The 25972-nt window shown below is 41.5% G+C and overlaps 1 protein-coding gene across 1 annotated transcript in view; it reads right to left on the bottom strand.

The window, feature by feature from the left end:
• Window positions 1-19914: 19914 nt before the first annotated feature.
• Window positions 19915-25972, bottom strand: part of MFSD12 (major facilitator superfamily domain containing 12) — a 239387-nt gene continuing 233329 nt past the window's right edge. Inside the window, exon 10 of the mRNA XM_088450834.1 lies at window positions 19915-20247. Within this exon, the coding sequence (XP_088306960.1) occupies window positions 20171-20247 (77 nt within the window). The 3' untranslated portion in view covers window positions 19915-20170. The remainder of the gene's footprint in view (window positions 20248-25972) is intronic.

The raw sequence follows: 25972 nt of genomic DNA on the forward strand, positions 1-25972 counted from the left end.
CGTAGAGAGTAGGACTTAAGAAAATGATGAGGAGAGCACAAGGCACAATTTCTTCTGATGCTGGCGAAGAAGTCCCTCAGCGTATAGGTTTATCTGCATGGGCTCCTCCGAGACTGAGGGAGTGATCGTGTTTTAATCCTATCTCCTCGGGATCTTTCAACACCTTGCTCTCTCATACGCAGATCAAACTTGACCCAGAGGGAAATCAATTTTTCGAATCTGTCAGGAAGGTCCCGTGTCACTAATTCATCTTTTAGCTTTTCCGACAGACCTTTCCAGAAAGCGTCTTTCAAGGCTTCATTATTCCACTGACGTTTGGCTGCTATTGTTTGATATTGGACCACATGCTGGCCCACGGATCGTGAACCCTGCTTGAGACATAGTAGATCGATAGAAGCCACAGCGGGTCTTCCCGGCTCATCAACAATCCTCTTGAAAGCCGCAATGAAATTACTAGTTACACACGAGCGGATAATTCCGCTCCCATAATGGAGACACCCAGGCTAAAGCAGGTCCTGTTAGCAATGAAATTATATATGCCATCTTTGCTCTAGATGTAGGAAAATTTTGCGGTAGTACCTCAAATATGAACCTCACCTTAATTAAGGAAATTTAACAATGCTTAGGATCAAATCGATTAAGAGTTGGTAACTGTAAGCGAGACTCAGGAGATGACACTGGTTGCTGGATTGGCATTGTGGGAGGGACTGCAGATTGAGGCATTGATTGGATAGGATACAAACCACGCTGATATCAACTACATCAATGCCTCAATCTGCAGTGCCTCCCCCTGCAGTGCCTCCCACAAGGAAAATTTCACTGGACAGGCTCAGAAGTTGGGAGCGAGGCAGCGGAATTACAAATTTGGGGAGGTCAAATATAAGATCTTCTCTTAGATAGTTCCTAAATGAGCGGACTCAGGGTCTGATTCAGCTTGGATCGCTAATCTACTAATATGCATGCAACACAGTTGCTAATACCAGCGGTGATATGCAAATAATTGCATTCGCATTGCGATCATAGCCTAACATAAGGACACCCACTTCCCCTTAATCACATCCGTAATACTTAGCAGAATAGCAAAACCATTGTTACAATCGAGTACCTTTGGACCCATACGCACACTTGCCCAAGCCCTGACCTTACTCAGAAATTGCTCACAGCCACGCACACTATGAGTCCTCACACTGCATATGGCTATGCAGTGGATAATTTATGCACGCCCCTGTAACGGGGTTGAGACGCACTGGCACGCCTGCGTTTGCCCAACCACCCCTCGTCACCACACAAAAATGGCACTTCCTGTCAATCACTCTGCGATGGGTCTGCGTAGCCTCTGCAATTGCAGTCCAGATCGCAATGGCTGGTGTTTGCACTGCGATGCATATGCATGTACAGGAACAGAGCAGGAAGCTCTCCACTGACATCACTGGTGATGTCAGTGGTGCCTCTCACAAACGGCAGGTGTTCTTTCGGGAATGGCTCAGTTTGTATAGCCACCCCCCCTCCCCACCTACAAAACGGTGCGAGCTGTCGATCAACATCGACAGCCGCCCCTTTTGTAGTGGGTCCCGGAGCGAGAGAATATCTCTCTCGCTCCGGGGCTTGCGCGCCGCACGTGTGCAGTATCCCACCATTGACCTGCTTGTGAGCGGGTCTGAATCAGGCCTTCATTACCTTATTAGATGAAGCCTATAATGTGCAGGTGATATCCAGGGAGGAGAGACCTTTTTTTCATCCAAACACCCAGTTATACCCACTTATTATCACCTCCCTAAAGTTCACAAAACACTAATCACTCCTCCTGGGTGACCTATTATTTCTGGAGTTGAGTCCCTCACTTCTAATCTTTCACATTTTATTGATTTTTTTTCTACAACCATATGCTACGGCCCAGAGTTCCCACATCAAAGACACCAATCATTTTCTAAATCTAATCAAAGATATTAGATGGAAAGACAGCTATTATTTTGCCACATGTGACGTACAAGCTTTGTACTCCAATATTCCACACACGGAGGGCATTAAAGCAGTTGAGAACATCTTTATTATGAGATGTGGGGATCTATGGACACCAGAGAACATTTATTTTGGATTCTATTAATTTTATTCTTACACAGAATTATTTATTTTTGACCAAACATTCTATCTACAGACTCTGGGTATGGCCATGGATGCGAGGTTTGTGGTGAGTTTCGCCAACATATACTGTACATGGGCGCTTTTGAAGATACCCAGGTGTGAGAGCGGAAGCTTGCCAACAGCCTCGTGTTCTATGGCCGATACATTGATTTGCTTTTTATTTGGGATGGGCATGAACACTCTTTATCACAATTTATTTCACATTTAAATACTAACAATTTTATTTCAATTTCACTGGTTCTTTTCATAGATTCACTATCTCCTTCCTCAATACCACCTTGTATATTGAGGGTGACAGCGTTCACACCAAAACATATAGAAAAGAGGTGGACACATTTAATTTTCTTCATTTTGATAGTTTACATTATAAACCCTGTATTAACAATATCCTATACGGTCAACTCAGAAGGGTATGGTGCAATTGTACTAATAACGACATTTTTGAAATGCAGGCATCCAACCTATTGGAATCATTTAAGGAATGTAATTGTCAAGATTCCCATTTATCTTCGTCATTGGATAAATCTAGATCTCTTAAGAGAGAAGAATTGCTTTTTATGAGATCCAGAGAATCACAGTTTAATGACACAATAGTTGTTCCAAGAAGGTCAAAAACATTATTCAAACCAATTTCTCCATCTAAATGGCAGATAAAGTTCTAAGGGATAACATCCCTGAAGAAGCAACTGTAATTTTTAGGAAAGCCAATAGTCTAAAGCTGGCCGCACATCTAAAGATTATCTGTCCAACCAGCCAACTAGTTGATTGGTTGGAATGAAAATCTGGTAAGGTATGAAAGCAAATGACAATCAGCAATTTGCTCCCAAACGCCGGAAAATGGACAAAAACTGTTGTTTGAACAAATTGTTTAGATCAAAGATTTAACAAACTTGTCTGACGACCATTTTCATCTGTTTTCTAGCATTTAGGAGCAAATTGCTGATCATCATTTACTCCCATTCCTTACCAGATTTTCATTCCAACCAACCAACTAGTTGGCTGGTTGGACAGATAATCTTTAGATGTGTGGCCAGCTTTAGGGATGACACCAAGCTTCTATAAACAACCATCTGGTAATACTAATAAGACTCTTGGTAAAGATAACTGGTTATTAAGACAACCAAAAGTCAAGTTTAAATGTTGACGTTCTGCCTGCAACACATGTACAGCCATGGCCAAAAGTTTTGAGAATAACACAAGTATTGGTTTTCACAAAGTGAAAGTGCTGTCAATCAAATTCTGGTCCACATACTGACTGATGGCCGCCCATTCTTGCCTAATCAATGCTTGGAGCTTGTCAGCATATGTGGGTTTTTGTTTGTCCACCCGCCTCTTGAGGATTGACCACAAGTTCTCAATGGGATTAAGGTCTGGAGAGTTTCCTGGCCATGTATTCAAAATTTCAATGTTTTGACCCCCGAGCCACTTAGTTATCACTTTTGCCTTATGGCAAGGTGCTCCATCATGTTGGAAAAGGCATTGTTCGTCACCAAACTTGGTTGGGAGAAGTTGCTCTTGGTGGGTGTTTTGGTACCATTCTTTATTCATGGCTGTGTTCTTTGGCAAAATTGTGAGTGATCCCACTCCCTTGGCTGAGAAGTAACCCCACACATGAATAATAAAAACCTCTGACACTTATGAAATGCTTGTAATATTACTTCAGTATACCATAGTAACATCTGACAAAAAGGACTAAAAACACTGAAGCAGCAAACTTTGTGAAAACCAATACTTGTGTCAATGTGTCATTCTCAAAACTTTTGGCCATGGCTGTACGTTTATTACCAATAGGACTAATATATTTTCATCAGCCACAACGGGTGAAACTTTCTCTATTAAAAGTTTCATCAATTGTAACACAGCTTACATAATTTACCTGTATTCCTGCCACATTCACTACGTAGGGAGGACTATTAGACCCTTACGCAGCAGATTTTTAGAACATAGGAGGAATATTCTGAAAGGATGTATATTATGTGCTGTTTCACATCATTGTGCATCAGTGCATTAATCCAATGTTAAGGATATTAGATTAACAGGTATTGTTCCCCCAACGGCAAGGGGAGAGGATAGATTTTTTTAAACTACCCTTAGAGAAAACTATTGGGTCCATAGGTTAGGCACCATGCATCCTGATGGTTTGAATTAAAATATCGAGATAGATTTTTATATAATCGAGCCACACTTTTTTTTACATGTGTATTGGTTGAAGTGTGAGATAGAGGACCCTCTATCCGGAGGTACTTGATGTTGTGTTTTCAGCCCATACATCTGCTCTTATTTATGTATATTTCACTTGGTCATATCCTCACATTTAATAGAGGAATTGATCTACATAATAATTAAGTTGTACAATATTCAGTAACCTGTCTTATATCTATACAGTATGTCCCTTACCAATAGAATAAGGAGGAGCCTCCCTGGTCACAAATGTCATGAATTTAATAGAGCTATTCTTATCTCCACTGAACATCTCATTATACTCGTGAAGTATTTAAACATTTTTTGGGCTTTCCTCTTCTAGGGAATGGGCAATTTAATAATTTCTCTTTTGTTCTTATCGATCTCCGGAATTATATTATTATTTTTTTGTATAATTAAACATTGTTCGCTAAATTATCAACACTATTATGTGGCCATCAAATTGTCTAATGATTTACTACAAACATAATTCAAGTTATTCTCACTATTTTTTTTTCTTAATTCTTTATTTAAAGCGCTAATAAATATAACAGACTGAGCATATAAACAGGCATGAGTGCAAATAGCCTCAACAATGAGACACATTTTCAAATTTATAAAGAAAATACAATATAGATCTATATATGTAAACAAAATTAAAAGAAAATAGGGCATGGGGGGAAGATGGGGGGGTGGAGGTGTAAGGAAGGGAAACAGGACTATTATAGAAATTAAAACATCTGAAAGATATTTAAAGGATATTAAAACAAAAACAAGGAGGAGTACCTATCCAGGGTAGTAAAGCATATAAACACAAAAGAGTGGGGTGGGAAGTAAGACCCTCCCGCCGCACATGGGTTCAGTGGAGGAAATACAAGGGTCAAGAGTGGGGGTGCCCTCAAAGGAGAGCCAAGGAGCCCACACTTGGGCAAATAGATGGCCCCTATCATGGAGATAGTAATTAATATTCTCCATTGCTGCAATATGCCAAATTTGTGATTTCAAGGCAGAAAGAGATGGCGGGAGAGGATTTTTCCATTGGCAGGCTATTAATTGTTTGGCAGCTACTAGGATATGGGACAAGTTCCTGGGAGCGCTTGGAAAGATCGGGAGGAGGGTAGCATTGTAGAAAAATCCATGGGTCCCGTGGAATCGGAGTTTCAAAGAGCTGATTTATAAGGTTATGGACCGAGGTCCAGAAAATATTGAGGACCGGGCAAGTCCACCAGATATGGGTAAGAGTACCCCGGAGGCCACAATTTCTCCAGCAGAGGGGTGAGGTAGAAGGAAACATTTGTGAGAGTCGCACTGGGGTATAGTACCAGCGGTAGTATAATTTATATGATGTTTCCTTAAACTGTGTAGAAATAGAGGATCTGGCAATAGCCTGTCTAATGTCGTCCCAAGCCTCCTCGTCTGGTGGTGGGCCAAGGTCCGTCTCCCAAGAGGATTCGTGTGGATTACAAATTGAAAAAACAACATCAATAAGTATATTATAAATTTGCGAAATCATTCCTTTGGACACGGGGTGGAACCTGCAGAGGCGTTCAAAGGGGGTGAGGGTGCGTAGGAGTGAATCTTGTGGCATAGATTGTAGAAAGTGCCATATTTGACAATATTCAAAGGGGCGGAGGGGTTGGGTAGGAGTTTGCAACTGTAGTTCCGAGAAGGAAAGCCAATGACCATCTGCACTAAAATCCACAGGAAATTTGAGGGACAGATGTGTCCACCATGTCATGCGGGTCATTTGTAGGCCTGGTAGAAAACAGGGATTGTTCCATATGGGTGTGAGGGGAGACATAGGAGAGAATTTAACGGAGTATAGATTCCACAGATGTAGTAGGAATTGAAGAGTAGGTGGAAGACTGGAGGAGTATTCTCACTATTTTACATATTTATTTATTTGTATTTTATTATTACATCTTTTATGTGATGGTTTCATAGGTTTCCTTATTTTTTCATTATTATGATTATTTTTATTTATATTTTTTATAATTTACTGATTAATTTCTAGCCACTCGGTATGATCATTTTTTTTAATTATCATACCGGTTTCAGGCAAAAAGAAAATGCACGGGTACTTCCCGGGTCTATCTACCCTGGAAATTCCCAGGTATTAGTCTGAGACCCCCATTCACACTACATCAAAAACCGGGAAATTCCCGTTCCGTGATCTGGCTTTATACATCTTAATTAGATTAGCACAGGATCGCCTAGTTCTTTTAAACCAGCTCTGGAAATATGTACAGTCAGGTGCATAAATATTGGGACATTGACAGATTTTTCATATTTTGGCCTCTATTCACCACCACAATGACTACATATAGAAACCGTTGTATTTCCTACACCGTTCACCTGATTTGGATGTAATTACCCTCAAATTAAATCTGAAAGTCTGCAGTTAAAGCACATCTTGTTTGTTTCATTTCAAAGCCATTGTGGTGGTGAATAGAGGCCAAAATATGAAAATTCTGTCAATGTCCCAATATTTATGCACCTGACTAAGTGGTACCACTAACGTCATTTTTCTATATTACTTTATCATATGGTAAAAAAAATTTTTTTAGAGAATCATCGCAGTTTCTCATTTTACCAATGTCACTGCAGCGACTACATGCTGGGATATTGACCCCTCAAGGCAATTAAGGACAATTGAAAAGAAAAAACTGTGGTTCAATGCGCTCTTGAACAAAAAGCTAAAATAGAAGTAACTGCTCATGTAATGGTTTTAAGTTTGTTTTAATTCCTAGTGCTGCTTCAAATGTTAGTGGCTTTCCTGTGCCACTATAGACTCAAATGGTAATTGTGATGCATACGAGGCGCAAAATAGGAATTAATGGTTTTAATGATTAAAGGTAATAAGAAGAGTGAACAGTATAGCATTAATAATTACCAATAAAAATAACAATAAAAAATACAATAAAAAATTGATCCATAAATAGTCTAAAATGTAAATAATTCAGCTTAGGCCTAGATGCATTTGATCAATGTAAAATTAGATTGTATGTTTACAATTGAAATACAACCTATGGGCACCTCAGGAAGAAGGCAGTTCAGTGTATTCCAAATAATGGCATCAAAGTGTATACAGCAACATCATACATATTAATCCCTTTGATTTGCTGTAGTTTGCAGAATTTAATTAATTAGCTGTTTAGAATACCATCACTCATTAAAATTCACCATAGCAGGTGGATGTTGGAAAATGCAGGTTTCCCAAAATGGATTCAGTCAGGTAAAACAGTCTCCAGTCTTTACTTTAAACTCTCTCCGTTGTCTCGAAGATATAGTGAGACTTTCCAGATAGTTTGCATGAATGGGGCGTTGCGCGCACCTCCTACCTTTGTGCTGATATCTGTGGGATGTAATGTTGCCTCCGTCTGGTTGCTCACCGGGTCCTGATGACAAAGTTGGAGACCCGTTCTCGGTGGGTCCCGCGATGCAGCAGCCGGACCTCAAGTGTCAGTAGCCGCTGAAGGTTGGGGAGAGCCGGTGGTGAGCGTGCACGCCTGTGTCACCATCGGATCCCTTCTTCCAGGTAGCGCTCCTTCCAGGGGGCATGGCCAACGCGTTTCGCCCGTCCAATCAAATGCAGGCTTCGTCAGGGCTGTCAATGTCTCTCCCTATTGTTCCTTATAAGGGTGTCAGTCTTGCTCCTCCTTTATTTGATTAACTCCTTAGTTGCCTGTCTTTGGTCTGTATTTAAATGATGGTGAACTTTTTATACATGTCATGTGGCATAAAATTAGATACAGAATTCGGCAGACCGGCGATTCCTGGATCTGTGGTATTAAATGATATCAAATAACTGTAATAATTAATGAATCTATATTAAAACTGTAATGACTAATGAATCTATATTTAAAACAAAATATTATATATCAATGAAAAATAAATACATCAATAAAAAATAAAAATTAGTGAGTGAAAAAATTAAAAAGGTTACTATGAGTTTAGATAGGTATTAATCTATATTATTCAATTGAAGATATTTAAACTCCTATGCTGGAGTGGTTGGCTAATGTCGTCTGTCTGGTGTTATATCTTGAGTATGAAACAAGTGGAAGAATTGTATTTAATGATGGATTTGCTCGTTCAGTCTTAGGATGGGCTAATTGGCTTCGTGCTATTCAAGTTAGCGGAACGGTACAATGGATACGGGGATACGCTACACAACCTGATGTTCATGCGAGGTCCCCCACCGCATTAACTTGTCAGGCCCTTCCCTGTTTAGCTTCCAAGTTCGAAAGTGGTTGGGCGGTATCAGGGAGGTATGTACGTAGTGAACGCCACCATGTCCTTTTTCCCCAAAAAGAAATTCTTGAAAAGCACTGCTTATGTGCCCAGATCTTATCTTAGACTGATGTAAATTAATCTTTCAAGAAATAGGAAAATTCAAAATCTATATTTAATCCCTTTGGTTTGAGTGTTTTCAATTCATAGATCCATTTGGATTCTTCTTGTGACATAATTTTGATAAAATCTCCCCCTCTCCAAGGTTTGTTAACTTTTTTAATAGCATGAAACTGTAGAGTACTAGAGTCCCCATTGTGTACATTTTTGAAGTGATTGGATACGCTATATGCCTCAAATTTTTTGTCAATATTATTGATATGTTCTCTTATTCGTTGAGTCAAGTTCCTTTTGGTGCGGCCTACGTATTGTAAGCCGCAAGGACAGGTTAAGAGATAGATTACCCCTTGAGTATCACATGTCATTGTTTCTTTGATCTTGTAATTTTTCTTTGTAACATTTGATGTAAAGTCACATACTGGCACAGTTTGTTTTTTTCCCGTGGTTTTACAGGCCTTGCATCTATTGCAATAATAGAATCCTGAATTCCTTTTTCCAAGCCAAGTATCTAGATTCTTCTTCGTCTCCTTTCTAGGCATCAGATAACTTGTCGTAATTTTTTGCTTCAGATTTGGTGCCTTTCTATACACAAAATGGGGTTTTTCTTGTAATTGACTTTTCAAAATGTCATCCTTAAGAAGAAGGTGCCAATGTCTGCGAATAATCTTTTCAATGTCTTTATATTGATTACAGTACTGAGTGATGAAAAAGGGTCCTTTTTCATTCTCTCTCTTTGGTCTGTATTCTAGTAAGTGTGTTCTTTCTGTTTATTTTGCTTCTTGAAGGGCTTTCTCTAAGATCTTAGAATCGTAGTTCTGTTCTGTAAATTTCAATTTTAGTTGTTCTGATTGTTCTTTGAATATTTCCAAATGTGAGCAATTCCGTCGGATTCGCTTAAACTGTCCTCCTGGAATGCTCTTAATCCAATTTTTGTGGTGATTACTTGTGGGGGGGGATGAATTTATGCATGTCTACTGGTTTAGTAAATGTCTTTGTATTTGGTCTCCTTCTATATAGATAGTAAGGTCTAAAAAATTGATAGATTCCTTGCTCCAAGTGGTTGTAAATTCCAGATTGATGGTGTTGTCATTAATATACTTGTTGAATAATTGTAATTCTTCCACTTCCCCTGTCCAAATCATGATGACATCATCTATGTAACGTTGCCAGAAAAGTATATGTTTTCTAAAAGGGTTATTCTGCCATATTTTTTCATTCTCCCAATTGGCCATAAACAGGTTCGCGTAGCTAGGGGCAAATTTCGTCCCCATAGCTGTTCCGCGAACCTGTCTATAGTGGGAGCCATTGAACCAAAAATGATTGTGCGTTGTGTCTCTCAGATAGCTAAACTGTTTAATGACTAATGGCTGTAAAGTGATGTCTACATATTCTGATAATTTTGTGGTGAGTGATCCTATTCCTGAAACTATTGGATGTCCAGGTGGGTTATTACATGTCTTGTGAATTTTAGGGAGGAAGTAGAATACAGGGATCCTTGGGTGGTTCTGTTGGATGTAGTCAAATTCTGTTTTACTAAGGATACCTTCTTCTCTGCCTTTGTTGAGAAGGTGGTTGTGTTCCTTTTGATATTTTTCAGTTGGATCATTTTTGAGGAGTTCGTACGTTTCTTTATCTGCAAGTTGTCGTAGTGCTTCTTCGTCATAGTAATATCTATCCATTATTACTATCGCTCCTCCCTTATCCGGCTGTTTTATGACTATAGAGTCATTCTCCTTAAGGCTTTTTAATGCTTCTTTATCTTTCCTAGTAAAATTTGTTTCATACCTTGTCTTCTTCTTTTGTTGTTGAATCTGCTCCCTTTTACTTCCCATTGTTTCCAAATCGATTTCCACTGCTTTTTGGAAAGCCTCTGTAAGTGCACCTTGTGCCTGTTTGGGGTAAAATATTGATTTGCTTTCTTCTTCATCTTTTTCTTCTTTCTCTTTAGAGAAGAATTTTTGTAATGTAAGCTTCCGTATGAATTTGTGTAAGTCTAGATAGATCTGAAATTCATCAAAGTAATTTCTTGGAGCAAACTTAAGGCCCTTTCTAAGGACATCAAGTTCTTCTTTTGTTAAAATATGTTTGCTGATGTTGAATATCCCTAGTTGTCTTTCTTCTTCTTTTTTTGTGATTTTGGTCTTACATCTCTGTTCATGTTTGGGCTTCTTTTTTCCCCCTCTTTTTCCTCTTCGGCACTTTCTGTGTCCGTTAATGAATATTTTCTCTTCTGTACGGGTTCCAGATTCCGATCTGGTGGTATTTCTTCCCTGATAAATGCTAAAAAAAAGGTTCAGATTCTGTTCTGGGTCATCTTGGACTGTTAAGGGAGTTGTTATTCTTGATTCTCCATTTATTGCTGATTTTTCCATCTTCTTTAGAAGTCTTGTTGTATGGACTTCCTCTTGTATTGTTGCTTCTCTTATACCTTTCCTGAAACTCTCTTTGACTATGGATGTATCTATAGCACCTGTAATTTGTCTGTTGCCATATTCAAAATTAATTTCCCTATAGGGTTGATATGTCCTTTTCCCTCCATAGACTGCTGGGGGATTGGTAATAAGGGGTGCTCTCCTGTTTTGTATTCTATTGTTTCTAATCCTGTCCCTATAGTCATCATGCATATTGTACCGTTCCCCTAACTTGAATAGCACGAGGCCAATTAGCCCATCCTAAGACTGAACAAGCAAATCCATCATTAAATACAATTATTCCACTTATTTCATACTCAAGATCTAACACCAGACAGACGACATTAGCCAGCCACTCCAGCATAGGAGTTTAAATATCTTCAATGGAATAATATAGATTAATACCCATGACATGTATAAAAAGTTCACCATCATTTAAATACAGACCAAAGACAGGCAACTAAGGAGTTAATCAAATAAAGGAGGAGCAAGACTGACACCCTTATAAGGAACAATAGGGAGAGACATTGACAGCCCTGACGAAGCCCGCATTTGATTGGACGGGCGAAACGCGTTGGCCACGCCCTCTGGAAGGAGCGCTACCTGGAAGAAGGGATCCGACAGTGACACAGGCGTGCACGCTCACCACCGGCTCTCCCCAACCTTCAGCGGCTACTGACACTTGAGGTCCGGCTGCTGCATCGCGGGACCCACCGAGAACGGGTCTCCAACTTTGTCATCAGGACCCGGTGAGCAACCAGACGGAGGCAACATTACATCCCACAGATATCAGCACAAAGGTAGGAGGTGCACGCACCGCCCCATTCATGCAAACTATCTGGAAAGTCTCACTATATCTTCGAGACAACGGAGAGAGTTTAAAGTAAAGACTGGAGACTGTTTTACCTGACTGAATCCATTTTGGGAAACCTGCATTTTCCAACATCCACCTGCTGTGGTGAATTTTAATGAGTGATGGTATTCTAAACAGCTAATTAATTAAATTCTGCAAACTACAGCAAATCAAAGGGATTAATATGTGTGATGTTGCTGTATACACTTTGATGCCATTATTTGGAATACACTGAACTGCCTTCTTCCTGAGGTGCCCATATGTTGTATTTCAATTGTAAACATACAATCTAATTTTACATTGATCAAATGCATCTAGGCCTAAACTGAATTATTTACATTTTAGACTATTTATGGATTAATTTTTTATTGTTATTTTTATTGGTATTTATTAATGCTATACTGTTCACTCTTCTTATTACCTTTAATCATTAAAACCATTAATTCCTATTTTGCGCCTCGTATGCATCACAATTACCAATTAAGGACAATTATTCACGGAACAACAGCATATTTTCTTATGTTGCCTTTTATAAAGGAACACTACTCCTGATCTGAGCTATATTGGTGCCATGTAAACATTCATTATATTTTTTTACAGGGAAGAATATTCCTAATTACCGTTGAATGTAGCGGGAATCTACAAGTGTGATTAATTAACAAACTTACTGAAAGCTTCTAAGATTATTAGTATATAAATCTGTGTCCTATATGGAGAGACATTGTTTTATTCATTTATTTACTGTTGGAGACTATTGTATCTGTATATGCTTATGTGTTTTTATTCATTTATTTCTAAAAATATTAAATGTACTGTATGTATAATTTGACACATTTGACTCTACTCAAATTAGTTATTTGTTATCACCACATGGAGATGTGCAGAGATAGCACTGACTCTCTGGCATTACCAATGGCAGAATCGGCTGATACCGGAGATACTGGCCAAGCTGGACTTGGCGTAGACTGAACTAGCTGGTACCGGAGATAGTAGCTGACCTGGTCTTGGTGTAGACTGAGCCAGCTGGTACCAGAGATAATAGCCGAGCTGGACTTGGCTAATAACCGAACTGACGGCTGGCACTGAAGAAACAGCAGGCTCTCTGTAGAGTAGCTGCAGACAGCACTGCTGGATTCTAGAGACATAACAAGAAGCGACGTTGCAAAGGCAATGATTCTTAGCCCAGAGATCCCTTATATACCCATTGCTGAGCTGTGATAGGCTGGAATGAATCAGCTGACCCATTGCGATTCAGACATTGTCTAAAACAAAATCATGTGACTAGGACATGGCGGCATCCATAGACCAGGTGGCCACCTGAACCCACCGTGCAGAGCCACAGATTGGATCTGGAGCAAGCCTGCTACTGGAGGAAGCTGCGGAGAGGTAAGGAGGGTAATTTCCACTAGTAGGTGGGTGTTGGAGTGATAAAGAGTTAATGATAGTAATCACCATGTTCGTAGGTGACATAAGGGTTTCAGCTATCCAGAAACTGCTTGGGTATGGTAGGAGTAGCAAAACTACAAATTCCAGCATGTGAATGGCTGCCAAAGTGGCTGGCATTTGTAGAACTGTCCTGGCATGCATCACAGGGAGTTGTAGTACCTCATAGAAAAAGTCTGTTAAAGAAAACATCAAATGTGAAAAAAACACTTTAGTTAAATAAAGACCAATTCTTTTAATCCCAATTCTTTTAATATTCACCTTAATCCATAGGAATCATTTATTTTTCTACAAGCTTTTAAACCAATGGGAAGTAAAAAAAATTCACAGCACATTCACAATGGTGACTTGCACCTTAGTTACCATGTTGGAAATAGGCTCTGACTGGTCATTAGTTACAGTATAGTTCATTGATACATTTTATTATCTGAAGGAAATTATGGAGAACATCAACTTCAAATCTTTTTCGCTCAGATTGCAGAAAATATCACCATTGCGTCCACATCTGAATCAGGCCCTGTGTCTGGCTCTACAATCTGCCCCACTGGGGAATTCTTTCGATTCCAGTTTTATATTACGGTGCCTTAAGGCTTGGGATTCAATACCTACCTCCTTAGTTCCTTGTGCTTCTACAAATCTTTCCCCAGACCCACTCACAGACTAGATTTTTTTGCAACCTAGGGTATAGTTGACAATTAACACTATGGGGCATATTTACCACAATCCACATCTCAGATGGGATGTGATAAATTCGCCGAAATTCGCATTGTGATATTTGAATGCATGCAGGGACAGAGTTTGCGAGGAAACCCTGTTCCTGCAAATCTCTCTCCTGCACTTTTCAGGGTATTTTTCACAAGAAATACAAAGTGTGACCATGCATGTGCCGCTTGCGCCCCCCCCACCCCCACGATCGGCTTCCCCCCTGCGATTTTCCCCACGATTCCCCCCCCTTTTCCCCTCTAAGCTAACACTTACCTGCACACTGCTGCACCCAGGGACCACTGTCCGGTTCCTTCTTTCTGTGACTGTTTCAGCTGATCAGTGCTGGCTGGAAGTTTCACAGCATCAGCTGACTTGGGGTCACAAGAGCCAGCCATTGATTCCTGGCTGCAGCAGCTTGCAGGTAAGTTTAATTTTATTATTTTATTTTTTAACTTTTTATTTTCTTCAGTGACCAGCCTGTGATCTATTTAGACACACAATGCTGATCACAGGTGACAGCTGAGCTCTGTTCTGGCTGTCAGAACAGAGCTGGAGTAGGGGAAACAGGACAGAAGCATTAATAACGCCATCTGATAGCGTTATCACAGGGCTCCCTCTGCCCCCATTGCTCCCTCTGCTATTTTTTTACAATTTAATCTTATCCATAGCATGGCGCGACTAGTAGGGCTGTTCAGTGCGCAATGAGGCTAAATGTATGTGGACACATCTGTATATTTAGGCGATACTAAAATAATGTGAAAACACCTGTTTTCACATTATTTTAGTAAAACTATTATTGATAAATATGCCCCTATTTAATTTAAGGGCATAGGGCCAGATTCAGAGCACTCGCTCTGAATCAGGGTGGCCGCTTTGTTTTAAAAATCCCGGCCTCCTGGCCGCTCGCTAAGCTGTGGTTACCCACAGCTTTAGCGAGCGGCCAGGTGATGGTCGCGACCATCGGGCTTGCGACAAGACCCTTGTGGTAGGCTCTGGTCTGCCACAAGCCCCAGTGTGCTTCCGGCTCTAATAGAGCCGTAAGCTCACTACTGACATCACTCGTGATGTAAGTAGGGCTGCCCCCAAACGGCAGGCGTTCCTTCGGGAATGCCTCCGTTTGACCAGCCACACCCCTCCCCGGCCACAAAACAGGGCGAGCTGTCGATCAACATCGACAGCCGCCCCGTTTGTAGTGAGCCCCAGAGCAAGATAATTTCTCTCTCGCTGCAGGGCTTGCGTGCGCACTGCCCGGCCATCGACCCGCTTGCGAGCGGGTCTGAATCAGGCCCATAGTCTCAAAAGAAGACCCAAATTATATCTGAATCTTAGAAGATCTGAGATTGTAGGTGGAACAAATTTCTCAGGAATTCCCTACCCTGAATTCTAAAGGTTCCCAATGACATTCTATCTATGCAATGCCGAACAGAAGAGGAGATAGGTGACTATATTTATAACACATCAAATAACTTTTTATTTGAACTTTTGAAAGCGATTGGCAAAGTAGATATCTTACACCCGATGATTTGTGTAAATCTCCGATGGCAGGAGGACTGTGTATACGCAGGACCCATTCTGCACTTGTGCAGAACAGGTACTGCAAGGTCACTTGCCGTGTCCCCTAAGCTGCAGCCCGACTGACAGGCTTGGGCCATTTGGGGGCAGGGAGGGTGCGGCCACCGGGTCAGTTTTACAAAACGGGAATGTGTCATTTTTTAGACATGCAGAGCCAGGATCTGCAGTTTCCAGCGTCCAGTCTGAGTAAGCTCTGGCTTACTAAGATGGCCGATGGATGCATCCTTGCACGCAGCTCTCGGAACTGCAATGCTGGCAGGAGGCATGTTTTGTCCTTAGAAGCCTCCTGCTGCATTAGCATATTTTAGTAATGCTGCAGCATCCAAAGAAGGAGCAGTGAAGCTATTAGCATCCTTCTCTGAATCACCTGCTCGGTCTTCAAGACACTTCAACAGTCCAGATATTAAGGATAGCCATGTTTAATCACAGGTGGTTAAATGAAACTGAATGAGGTACTAATTAAGTCACCTGTGCTTATGCATGGATAGCCCTAAATCCTATACTGTCACGGTGCCTTGAGAACAGAGTTTGGGGAACACTGTATTATAGGATGGATACTTTCTCAGTCATCTTTTCACTAACAAAAACATAGGGCCAAATGTGCCAAATGTAATAGGGCGTCTGTTTTGGTAAATTGCGAGTTTAGTGCTAAACTCGCAATTTTTCACAACTCTCCAATGTAATAGGGTGTCAGTTCACTAGAACGTGCATTTTTTCAGAGTTACTAAAAATCCCCATTCTCAAACTCGCATCCAGATGTTTTCCCATTGAAAACAATAATCTCGCCTAATGTAATAGGGTGTCAGTTTCAGACTCACAAAAAAAAGTTATCCAAAAGTCCCCAGCGAGTATATCCTGAGTATAGCGAGTATAAACGCTGATTGGCTGGCGGCTCATGCAACGATGGGGCACACGTGGGCCCTAGTCATTCATGCAGAGGAAAGGTATGTGTACACACACATACCTTTCCTCCTGTCTGGCTTGGTTACGGGCATTTTCGTGTTTTTATTTTAACCCCCTGGATGCCTACTTTGAAAGAAGAGGACAGGAACTACGCATAGGAGAGGTAAGTATTGATTTTTTATTATAGGTACCCCTAAGAATTATCTACTGGACAAGTGGACATGATGGCATCAGGGATACTAGGTGAGTATGTGTGTTAGTGAGTGTGAATGTATGTTATATTAAACTTTTACATTCACGGTGTGTTTTGTGTTTTTTTACGTATTTCTTTGGCTGTGGAACTACAGGTACCAGTGGGCCTGTAATGCTCCGCATGCTGGTACTTGTGGTTCTCCAAGTACCAGAATGCGGGGGAGGCTTGCTGGGATGTGTAGTACCACAGCTAAAGACGATATTTATACATCTATTATACAGTACACAATAACCGCCCAGAGGTGCCGCGGATAGCCCCGGGCTATCAGCCGAAGCCTGAGGTGCCCTGGAGAGGGACCCCTTTATTGGAGTAATGCTTTGGCCGGGGAAACCAGTGAAAGGTTTTCCCTGGCTGTGGCATTACCCCCCCCTGCTAGAAAGAGTCTGGTGCTGGTTATGGAGATACAGGGGACCCCTACGCGGTTTGTCCTGTTTTTCCACAACCAGGGCCGGCTTAGCAAAGTTCTTAATATACAGGGGACCCCCTACGTATTTTGTCCCATGTATATTTAGAACTAGGACAGGCTTTAGAAAGCCCGGGGCTGGTTATGCTCTTCGGGGAGGGCTGTGCGTCTTTTTTTTTTTAAAACACAGACAGAAGCCGTTACAGATCTCACTGATCTGTGATGACTTCTGTATAACTCACACCTTTTAATGCTAGTCACATTAAAATATGTAATTTTACATAGGGGAAAACTCACCGAAATTCGCATATGTAGTAGCCTCGAGCTGAAAAGTTTGCAGGCTATTACATTTGCGAGTTACAGCACAAACTCGCACCTTTAAAAAATGCAAGAAGGTGTGAGTTTGTACTGTTACTAAAACTGACACCCAGGGGCGCCGAGAGGGGGGGGGAGCGGGTACAGATTACCCGGGCTTCCTGAGGGACCCGGCGGGGGCCCGGGTCCGACGCCGCCCCCCTCCCTCACAGCAGCCCAGCACACAGCGTGAGAAAAGTTTCTATAAAAATTAATATTATCCTGAGAATTTTTAATGTTCCAGACCCACCCCACTCAAGGAACATAAAAATCTTTAATGTCTTTAAGAGTAGTTGTTGGGAGTTTATTTGGAATGACGAGGACAAAACTGTGGGACAGATTCCAAGATTTATGCTATGTACAGAGGATTCGCAAAGTGAGTGACAGGTAGTTAGCATTTGGGGGAGGTACAAGGGATGGTTAGAAAAGCACAGGTGTATCTGACCGTAAATGCTGTTTCATGGGCATGCATAGCCATTGCGTTCCCCTCTGCAAGAGAGCTGTCAAAGTGTCAGGAGAGCCGCAGTGTTTGAGGAAGGTGAGACAGCTGCATAACTGTCCGATCTGCGTAGAGGTTACTGATGTTTACATTGTTGCACGTCGTCGGACAGATATGAGAAGTCAGCAGTGGGCGACATCATCATATTGGAGACATTAGCATATTTTTGCGATTGCGGTGTGTAAGAGATCGCAGCTGCAATTGCATTAAGCGTAAATCTCGGAATAAGGTCCTGTATACGCCAAGGAAAATTATGGTAGAGACTTCTCAGACATCAGTACATTCTATTATATACAGTCCAGGTTTTAAGGGTATACATGCTTGAGCACAGGTGACTTAGGCCCTCATTCAGAGCCGCTCGCTATTTGCGGTCATTCGTTTTCTAAAAGGGGTGGCTATTCAAATGAACCGTTCGCACTTTGCGGTCTGTTCACGCCTCTAAGTCTGAACGAGCGAGCAAAACATGCGAACGTAAATTTGAAAAATACGCCCCCTGGCCGCTCGCACCATACGTCATGTCCGCTATTTATTAGATTAATCGAGTACATCGACCAGCGTATGAACTGCTCGCTATTCTTGTGGTTGGTTTTTTCAACCACTATTTTGCGAGCAGTTCTGAGTTAAAAAAAACCAAGTGACGTGGTCAATGACGCTGCTGGATTAATTAAGCACTCCCTTAAAACGCCCGTTTTGACCTTTAAGCACGCCTGCGATCGGATTTCCACTCCCCGTTTTCAAGCACCTTCCCCTGTTACCACCCACATACGCCTCATTCTGTCACTCAAATTAGCAGGCATTCGCTATTTTGCGAGCAAATGAATTTCGACCGCACTGACTGGTTCACGCATGCGTATAACGATCCGTACGCATGTGCAGTTGGGCAAACATCGCTCGGAGCGAACGAGCTGCCGCTTACGAGTGGCTCTGAATCAGGTCCTTAATTAGTACCTCAGTCAATTTGACAAACTGGGCTCAAGCATGGATATCCTTAAAACTTGAACTGTAAATGCAGAGTTTGGGAACCTCTGGTCTACGAGATGCAGGCATCAGCACGATTCCAGCGACTCTGCCTGTTTTTTTTTATAAAGCAGCATTAATTAAAAGGAAAAATGGTTTAAAATTGAATTATGCAAACTCGCCATTCTCACAGGCTATGTGTTTGAACACTTTTAACTAAACATTATCTACAATTGAGCTGTCACTCACCACCGGGTTCCCGCAGCATATGTACGGGCGATTGACGGGTCACCCGTACACGCCAGTAGATGACCAATATATCTTTCAGATATATCGGTGATCTGCTGTACTGCACAGCAGATTGGATATGTCTGTGGACAATGGAATGGGCGATATATCTATCAGTGTGTACACAGCTTAAGTGTCCTCATCTTTACTTCCCATCCAATAGAGTATTAATTCAACTATTTAGAACATGTTGTTCTTACCTGAAATTCACCGAAGCCAAAATACTACAGATAGTTGGAATGGTAAAAAGACCTTGAATTCCCTTTTATCGGGGAATCTAGAATCTATAATTGAGTCTTTTGTGGAGACTCTCTTTACTCCCATCTCTCCTTTTCATACTTATTTAATTTCCCCATCTTTATTGGTCTTTTAATTTAATGGGTTTAAAAATTTTGGAAGCCGCTGCTACAAATATGTGTTGGTGTCATACATGTATATAATTTCTGAACGATCGTGTTTATATTTGTACTGTGACTTATACAAAGTTGAGAAACTTTGCTCTAGATGTTAAACTCCAATCAAGATTCCAAGATAGTGCTGTCAAAGGTGAAAATCACTTTCCACAGGATTTTAAAAAGTCACACTGGCAATTGTAAAATTATTTAATTTTTTAATTGCTTCTTCTGTCTCCTGACATGTGTGTCTCTGTGAAGGACACAGGTTGCAGTTAAAAGTCCATTACAGAGATTTACTGTTCTGCAGCTTAATGCTACATTGCAATAATATTGCTTTCAATTCGCTGGGCAGCAAAAAGGAAGGAAAAACACTGAGAATGAGTGGTAAATCGACTCTTTTTGGAAATTCATTTCAAAATGTGCAAAATAAAGTAGATAAAGTGAGGTATTCATGAAACTCAGGTGCTCAGTGTACTGTTTTCTTCTGAAGTTGGGGTCCAGGAAGTGTCCTGTATTGATACGATTGAGGCTTTGCCTGGAAGACAAAAATATGATGGTCAGAGGATTACTGCTGCTGTGTCACGGACACCATTTGGAAGAAAGAAAAGGAACAAGAAGTAACTAGAGAAAAAGGTCAGCTATTTAGCACATATAAGATATGTATGAAGCAGTTTGCAAAACATAAGGGATAAGCAGGTGGAACAAAAGCAAAAAGCAATAAACTTTTTACAGAAAGCTAACTGCAATATCTTCAAACAGATCATGGTAGCCTCCCATCAAATGTATAACATGTGCACTCAAGACGAGTATGATATAGTCAGCAATAGACTTGTCATCAAAACACACTGATATCTGCTAAGAGATAAAGCTGTGAGATAAACTACAAAGGAAAAGTGGGATCAAGGCTAAACAGTCTGGTATCAAGCAACTAATGATGAACAGAAGAATACAAAACAAAATTGTGTTGGGTTCCCACTAGTTGCACAAACCAGCCTTTTTCCATGTCAAATTCCCAAGGGAATGATACCACATTCCAACTAGAAAAACATGTAACATAAAAATGGGGTGGGGGGACTCTGAAGAAGGCATTAAGAAAACAATACACATGAACAAATCTTAAATGTCCATACAAATTATACAATATGTTCCTTGGATGGAAATGCAGGATCTTCACAAAATTCTTCCTTTCATATTGTAGCTTTAATCGTGAATTTCCCTCATGGAACATGAAAAACATGTACAAAGAGACATATGTGTAGTATGTTCACAAACGTCTGAACAGAATAACTCCACCGGTGAGACTATTATATGGAGAAATTGTGGAAAAATATGACCTCTAAACTAAAATATAGTATAAGTCACACAAGTACTGTAAGTATAGAATGAGCGTAGCCCACTAACAATTCAACACCATATAATGTATTCATAAAGGTATCTTTTGCATCTTCTACGTGTAAGGACATTTAAGATCTGTGTATTGTTTTGTTATTAGCGCCTTTTTCAGAGTCCCTCCCCCTTTTTTTGTAACCAAAAAGAATGTCTGTTCTAATATACGGTGTATATTATATACATTTAAAAAGAATACTCTAAACAGTCTGACATGCACAATGGGAGTCAGAACGCACTCCTAAGCTAACCGTTCCCACAACTTCCTTTGCTGTGCTTCAAGAAGGGGTCATCTTCCCCAGCATGGCCAGTTTCATCACAAACTCACCTCTAACCCATCACTGAATCCCCATCCATTCTATGTGCACCCCCACTTGCACAGGAAAATGTTAATATACAGTATTATCTCTGTCCCAAGAGGTATCTTCTCACATCTGACCCGACAGTGTGTGCCTCATCCCTCAACTGATCAGTCTGTCTCCCCCACATCTGTCTCCCCATTATGCTTTGTGTATGTTGCCCGATGTGTCCTCCACTATTTGCCATCTAAAGCTGGGTATACACCGAAAAGGGGATGCAGTCAATATCCCGACCGCAGGGATTCTGGCGCTCAGAATGCCGGCGTTGGAGTCCTGACAGCTTTCAAAATCCCGGCACTGGCATCCTGGCCGGCGGAACCCCGAAGGTAAGTAGCAGAGTTAGGGGGTGGGTTAGGGACTAGGGGGAGGGTTAGGCACTAAGGGTGGAGGGTTAGGTTTAGGGTGCGGGGAGGTTAGATTTAGGCACTAGGGAGGGAGGTTAGGTATAGGCACCGGGGAGGGAGGTTTAGGGTAGGGAGAGGTGGAGGGTTAGGATACCGACCTCCAGGTGTTGGTAATCTGACCGTCGGATGCCGGCATCGCGTTCCCGTTCACCGGCATCCCGTACCCATCCCACCTTAGATGTATCTGCAGATATACTGACCTGCAAGTATATCTGCAGATGATGGTTGCTCATACAAACTGAACAACCATCATCGACGCGTTTGGGTATGGCCTAGCGATTGGACGATTGATCGTGGATCAGCTGAATATGCCACAGATGTTTGATACTATATGTTCCTTTGACTTGCGGTGGTTGTGACCGCCACCGTTGGTACTCATACTTGACTTATGTACTTTTAAAACTGCTTATTACATTTATCTTGTGATGCACTATGGGGTGCCCCCTTGATTGTGCTTATTTTTAGATGAAATTGTGTGTGTATATCTACCTTAGCCAACACAAGAATTAAATATGAATGCTGATTGAAGAATTATTTTATGCTTCAGACAATAATAATAGACCATGAGTTTTTGTTTGGTCTTTTGTTCCGTTAAAAACTAACCTGAGAGAGAAGTTGAAACAGAGGAGGGACTAAAGAGAGGATAATTATTGGACCATATTTGAAGGCTTTAATGAGAGAATTTCTGTTGGATCTGGACATAATAAGAATAAGTATATGCAACATCTCCTAAGAGAACTCTGGGCCGCTTGCAAGTGGGTCGATGGTCGGCAGTGCGCGCGCTCGCCCTGGAGCGAGCGAAAAATCACTCGCTCCGATGCTCGCATCCAAAAGGGGCGACTGTCGTTGTTGATCGACAGCTCGCCCCGATTGGTAGGCGGGTCGGGGGGGGGGGTGTGGCTGACCAAACGGAGGCGCTCCCTAAGGAAGGCCTGCCGTTTGGGGGCACCCCACTGACATCACGAGTGATGTCAGAGGTGAGCTTCCGGCTGTTAGAGCCGGAAGCTCACTGGGGCTTGCGGCAGATGAAACCCTACCACAAGGGTCTCGTCACAAGCCCCAATGGCCGCGACCATCACCTGGGCACTCGCTAAAGCTGTGGGTGGTCACCCACAGCTTAGCGAGTGGCCAGGAGCCCGGACTGGAAAAGAAAAAAAAAAACGCCCCGCGAGCGGGTCTGAGTCAGGGCCTCTGTGTATATCGGAGTTGATTATCATTCCGGTCTTGTATTTATGTCTAGCGCCTTTTTTTCCCACTATATACAAATTTTATGTATTATTGAAGGAATAAGGAAGATATGTGCTACAAGGACCCACTCTCCAGCACACTGATGACTACATGATTGGCTGTGTGCTCAAGGATGTGTAATGAATTACAAATAATTTGTGCCCATGGAAATGTGCTAATTTACTAGAAATGTGTGATCCATTATAATGTATTTGTATTGCAGTACACATTCTTGGGTACAGATCCCCTGTATTCAAACACACTTGTCCAACGTGTGTTGGAATACAGGGGATCTGTGCCCAAGAATGTGTGCTGCAATATGGATGTGTGCTGCATTATGGATGTGTGATGCATTACAAATATATAAAGTCTCTGAAATGCAAATATATTAATATAGTGAGAAAATGGAATTTAGTGTAACAGCAAACTTTTCAGCTCAATGGAACAGTTTAACTACTAAAATCAGTTACAGCACATTTTTGCCATATCTTTATTCATCTCTACTTTCAACAATACAACTACAAAAAAAAGGCTTATGTACAAAATGAATTTCTTACAAAATAAATTGTTCTAACTGCTTCAATGCATAAAAATAAACAATACAATAGTTTGACTTTGTCCTGGCTGAATTAATGTTAGGAGGTATTTTCTGCTCCCCATAGCTCTGCAATGCAGCAGTGAACAGGTGCAGTGGCATATTTAAGGCTCCCATACACAGTGCGATTTTTTACATGATTTGGCAGTTTTCGCTTGGAACGACTGTGTGGGGATGATCACGATGGCGATGGGGGCCGCTGTTGTACATTGTCGTTGCTGATCAATTGAACCTGCAGGAAGATTTCGACCTATCATACACGATTGGACACACATCGTACCATGTGTGTGCATGATGAAGAATGCGATGTATGATGGTAGATTTGTTGACAATCTCCCTGGCCACACCCCTCCTACATTTTGTGCCAGGCGACGTGGAGAGAGCAGCAGCAGCGTGGATCATCTGGGGAGATTTGCCTATTATTTTGTAGTGATACATAGCGCCTGTATTTCATGTATTCCACTACACCACCAATGTTTATTAACACCCAGCTCCGCCAATGTACCCACTGGCCCACCAATTGTTTATTAACCCCAGCTCCGCCAATGTGTCCACTGCACTACCAATGTACCCACTGCCCCACCAATGTTTATTAACCCTTGTCCTGCAAATGTACCCACTGGCCCACCAAAGTTTATTAACCCCAGCTCCACCAATGTACCCACTGCCCCACCAATGTTTATTTACCAGTGTATCACCAAGCTAGTTTTTCCAAAAAATATTTTATTTAAAAGACCACTCAATGGTAATGATAAATTTGCTAGGAAGAATCAATGACAAATTTAAAACACAAAATAGTAAATTTTATTGTAACTAAAAAACAAAATATTTAAAAAATTCTAACTGGTAAAACAGGTTAAAAAAAAGGAAAAAACAGTATAAAAAAAACATTAAAATAATTTGAGCATTAAAGCAATTGTTTTTCTGTTTTCCTATCCTACAGAGATGACTAGTGCGAGAGAGAAGCAATTTGTTACTGGCTTTCTGGAGCTGTACAGAAGCCATGAATGTCTTTGGAAAATAAAAACAAAATATTACAGCAACAAACAGAAAGAAGCTGCAGCCATAGATGACCTATTAACGTACAGCTTGCCCTATCACAATGAGGCATGTCCGAAATGGGTAAAAGCCGAATCCAAACCCTGAGGACTGTCAACCTAAAAGAGTACAAGACACAAATGGACTCGTGGGCTTCAGAAACAGGGGCAGAAGATGTCTGCACAAGTACATTATGGTACTTTGACCTGCTCCAATTTATTCAGCTTGCCCTATCACAATGAGGCATGTCCGAAATGGGTAAAAGCCGAATCCAAACCCTGAGGACTGTCTACCTAAAAGAGTACAAGACACAAATGTACTCGTGGGCTTCAGAAGCAGGGGCAGAAGATGTCTGCACAAGTACATTATGGTACTTTGACCTGCTCCAATTTATTCACGAACAGACACCACAGAGCACTTCACAAACTCTAATGGTGGAGAATGTGCCTGGAGAACAGGAAGAGAACCACACAGGAAATGGAGCAACCGTCCTCTTTGGATGTGGTAAGTACAGACACAGTGCATACACACCATGCCAAATATTTGAAACAAGCACTGCCCCCACTCCATTAACATAGGCCAGGTATTGCTCCCTGACCTTTTTAGCCAGAGCAGTCCCCATTGACTCCACATTTACAGGTGTTGACACAGAGGGCATTTGGACTGTCTCCTCTGACTGGTCTGGGTCATCTGGCTTGCTGTGCCTGGTGTCCTTTGTTGGGTGGTTGTTTTGCACCTTAAAAAGTTGAGCAGGACACAGCTTGCCAAGATGACCCAGTCAATTTTTTCCACGCGCAAGTTGATAGCGGTGTGGAATATGCGAAAGCGGTTGCTTAAAATACCAAAGGCGTTCTCCACAATCCGCCGTGCCCTGGATAGCCGGTAATTATAGATCCTCTGCTCTTTTGTCAGGCCTCTTTGCGCATACGGCTTCATCAAGTGTTCGTGTACTGCAAACGCCTCGTCAGCCACAAATACAAAGTTAAGGCCGTGCTTCGTTTCCGCTGTTGGCAATTTCAGACTATTGCGGAGGTAACCTTTCATAGAAGCGGGTGTTTTTAAAGGACCCACCATCTGAAGCACGGCCATTTTACCTAATATCTACAAAGAAATTCATAGTTGGCGTTCACCACCGCCATGGAGTACAACACTAAAAAACCCCTTGTAGTTATAATAAAAGGATCCGCTATTGGCAGGTGGAGTTATGCGGATATGCTTCCATTTGATTGCTGCCCTGCAGTTGGAAATTCC

This window comes from Taudactylus pleione, unplaced genomic scaffold, assembly GCF_031769625.1.
Source record: "Taudactylus pleione unplaced genomic scaffold, aTauple2 ptg000529l, whole genome shotgun sequence".
NCBI lineage: Eukaryota > Metazoa > Chordata > Amphibia > Anura > Myobatrachidae > Taudactylus > Taudactylus pleione.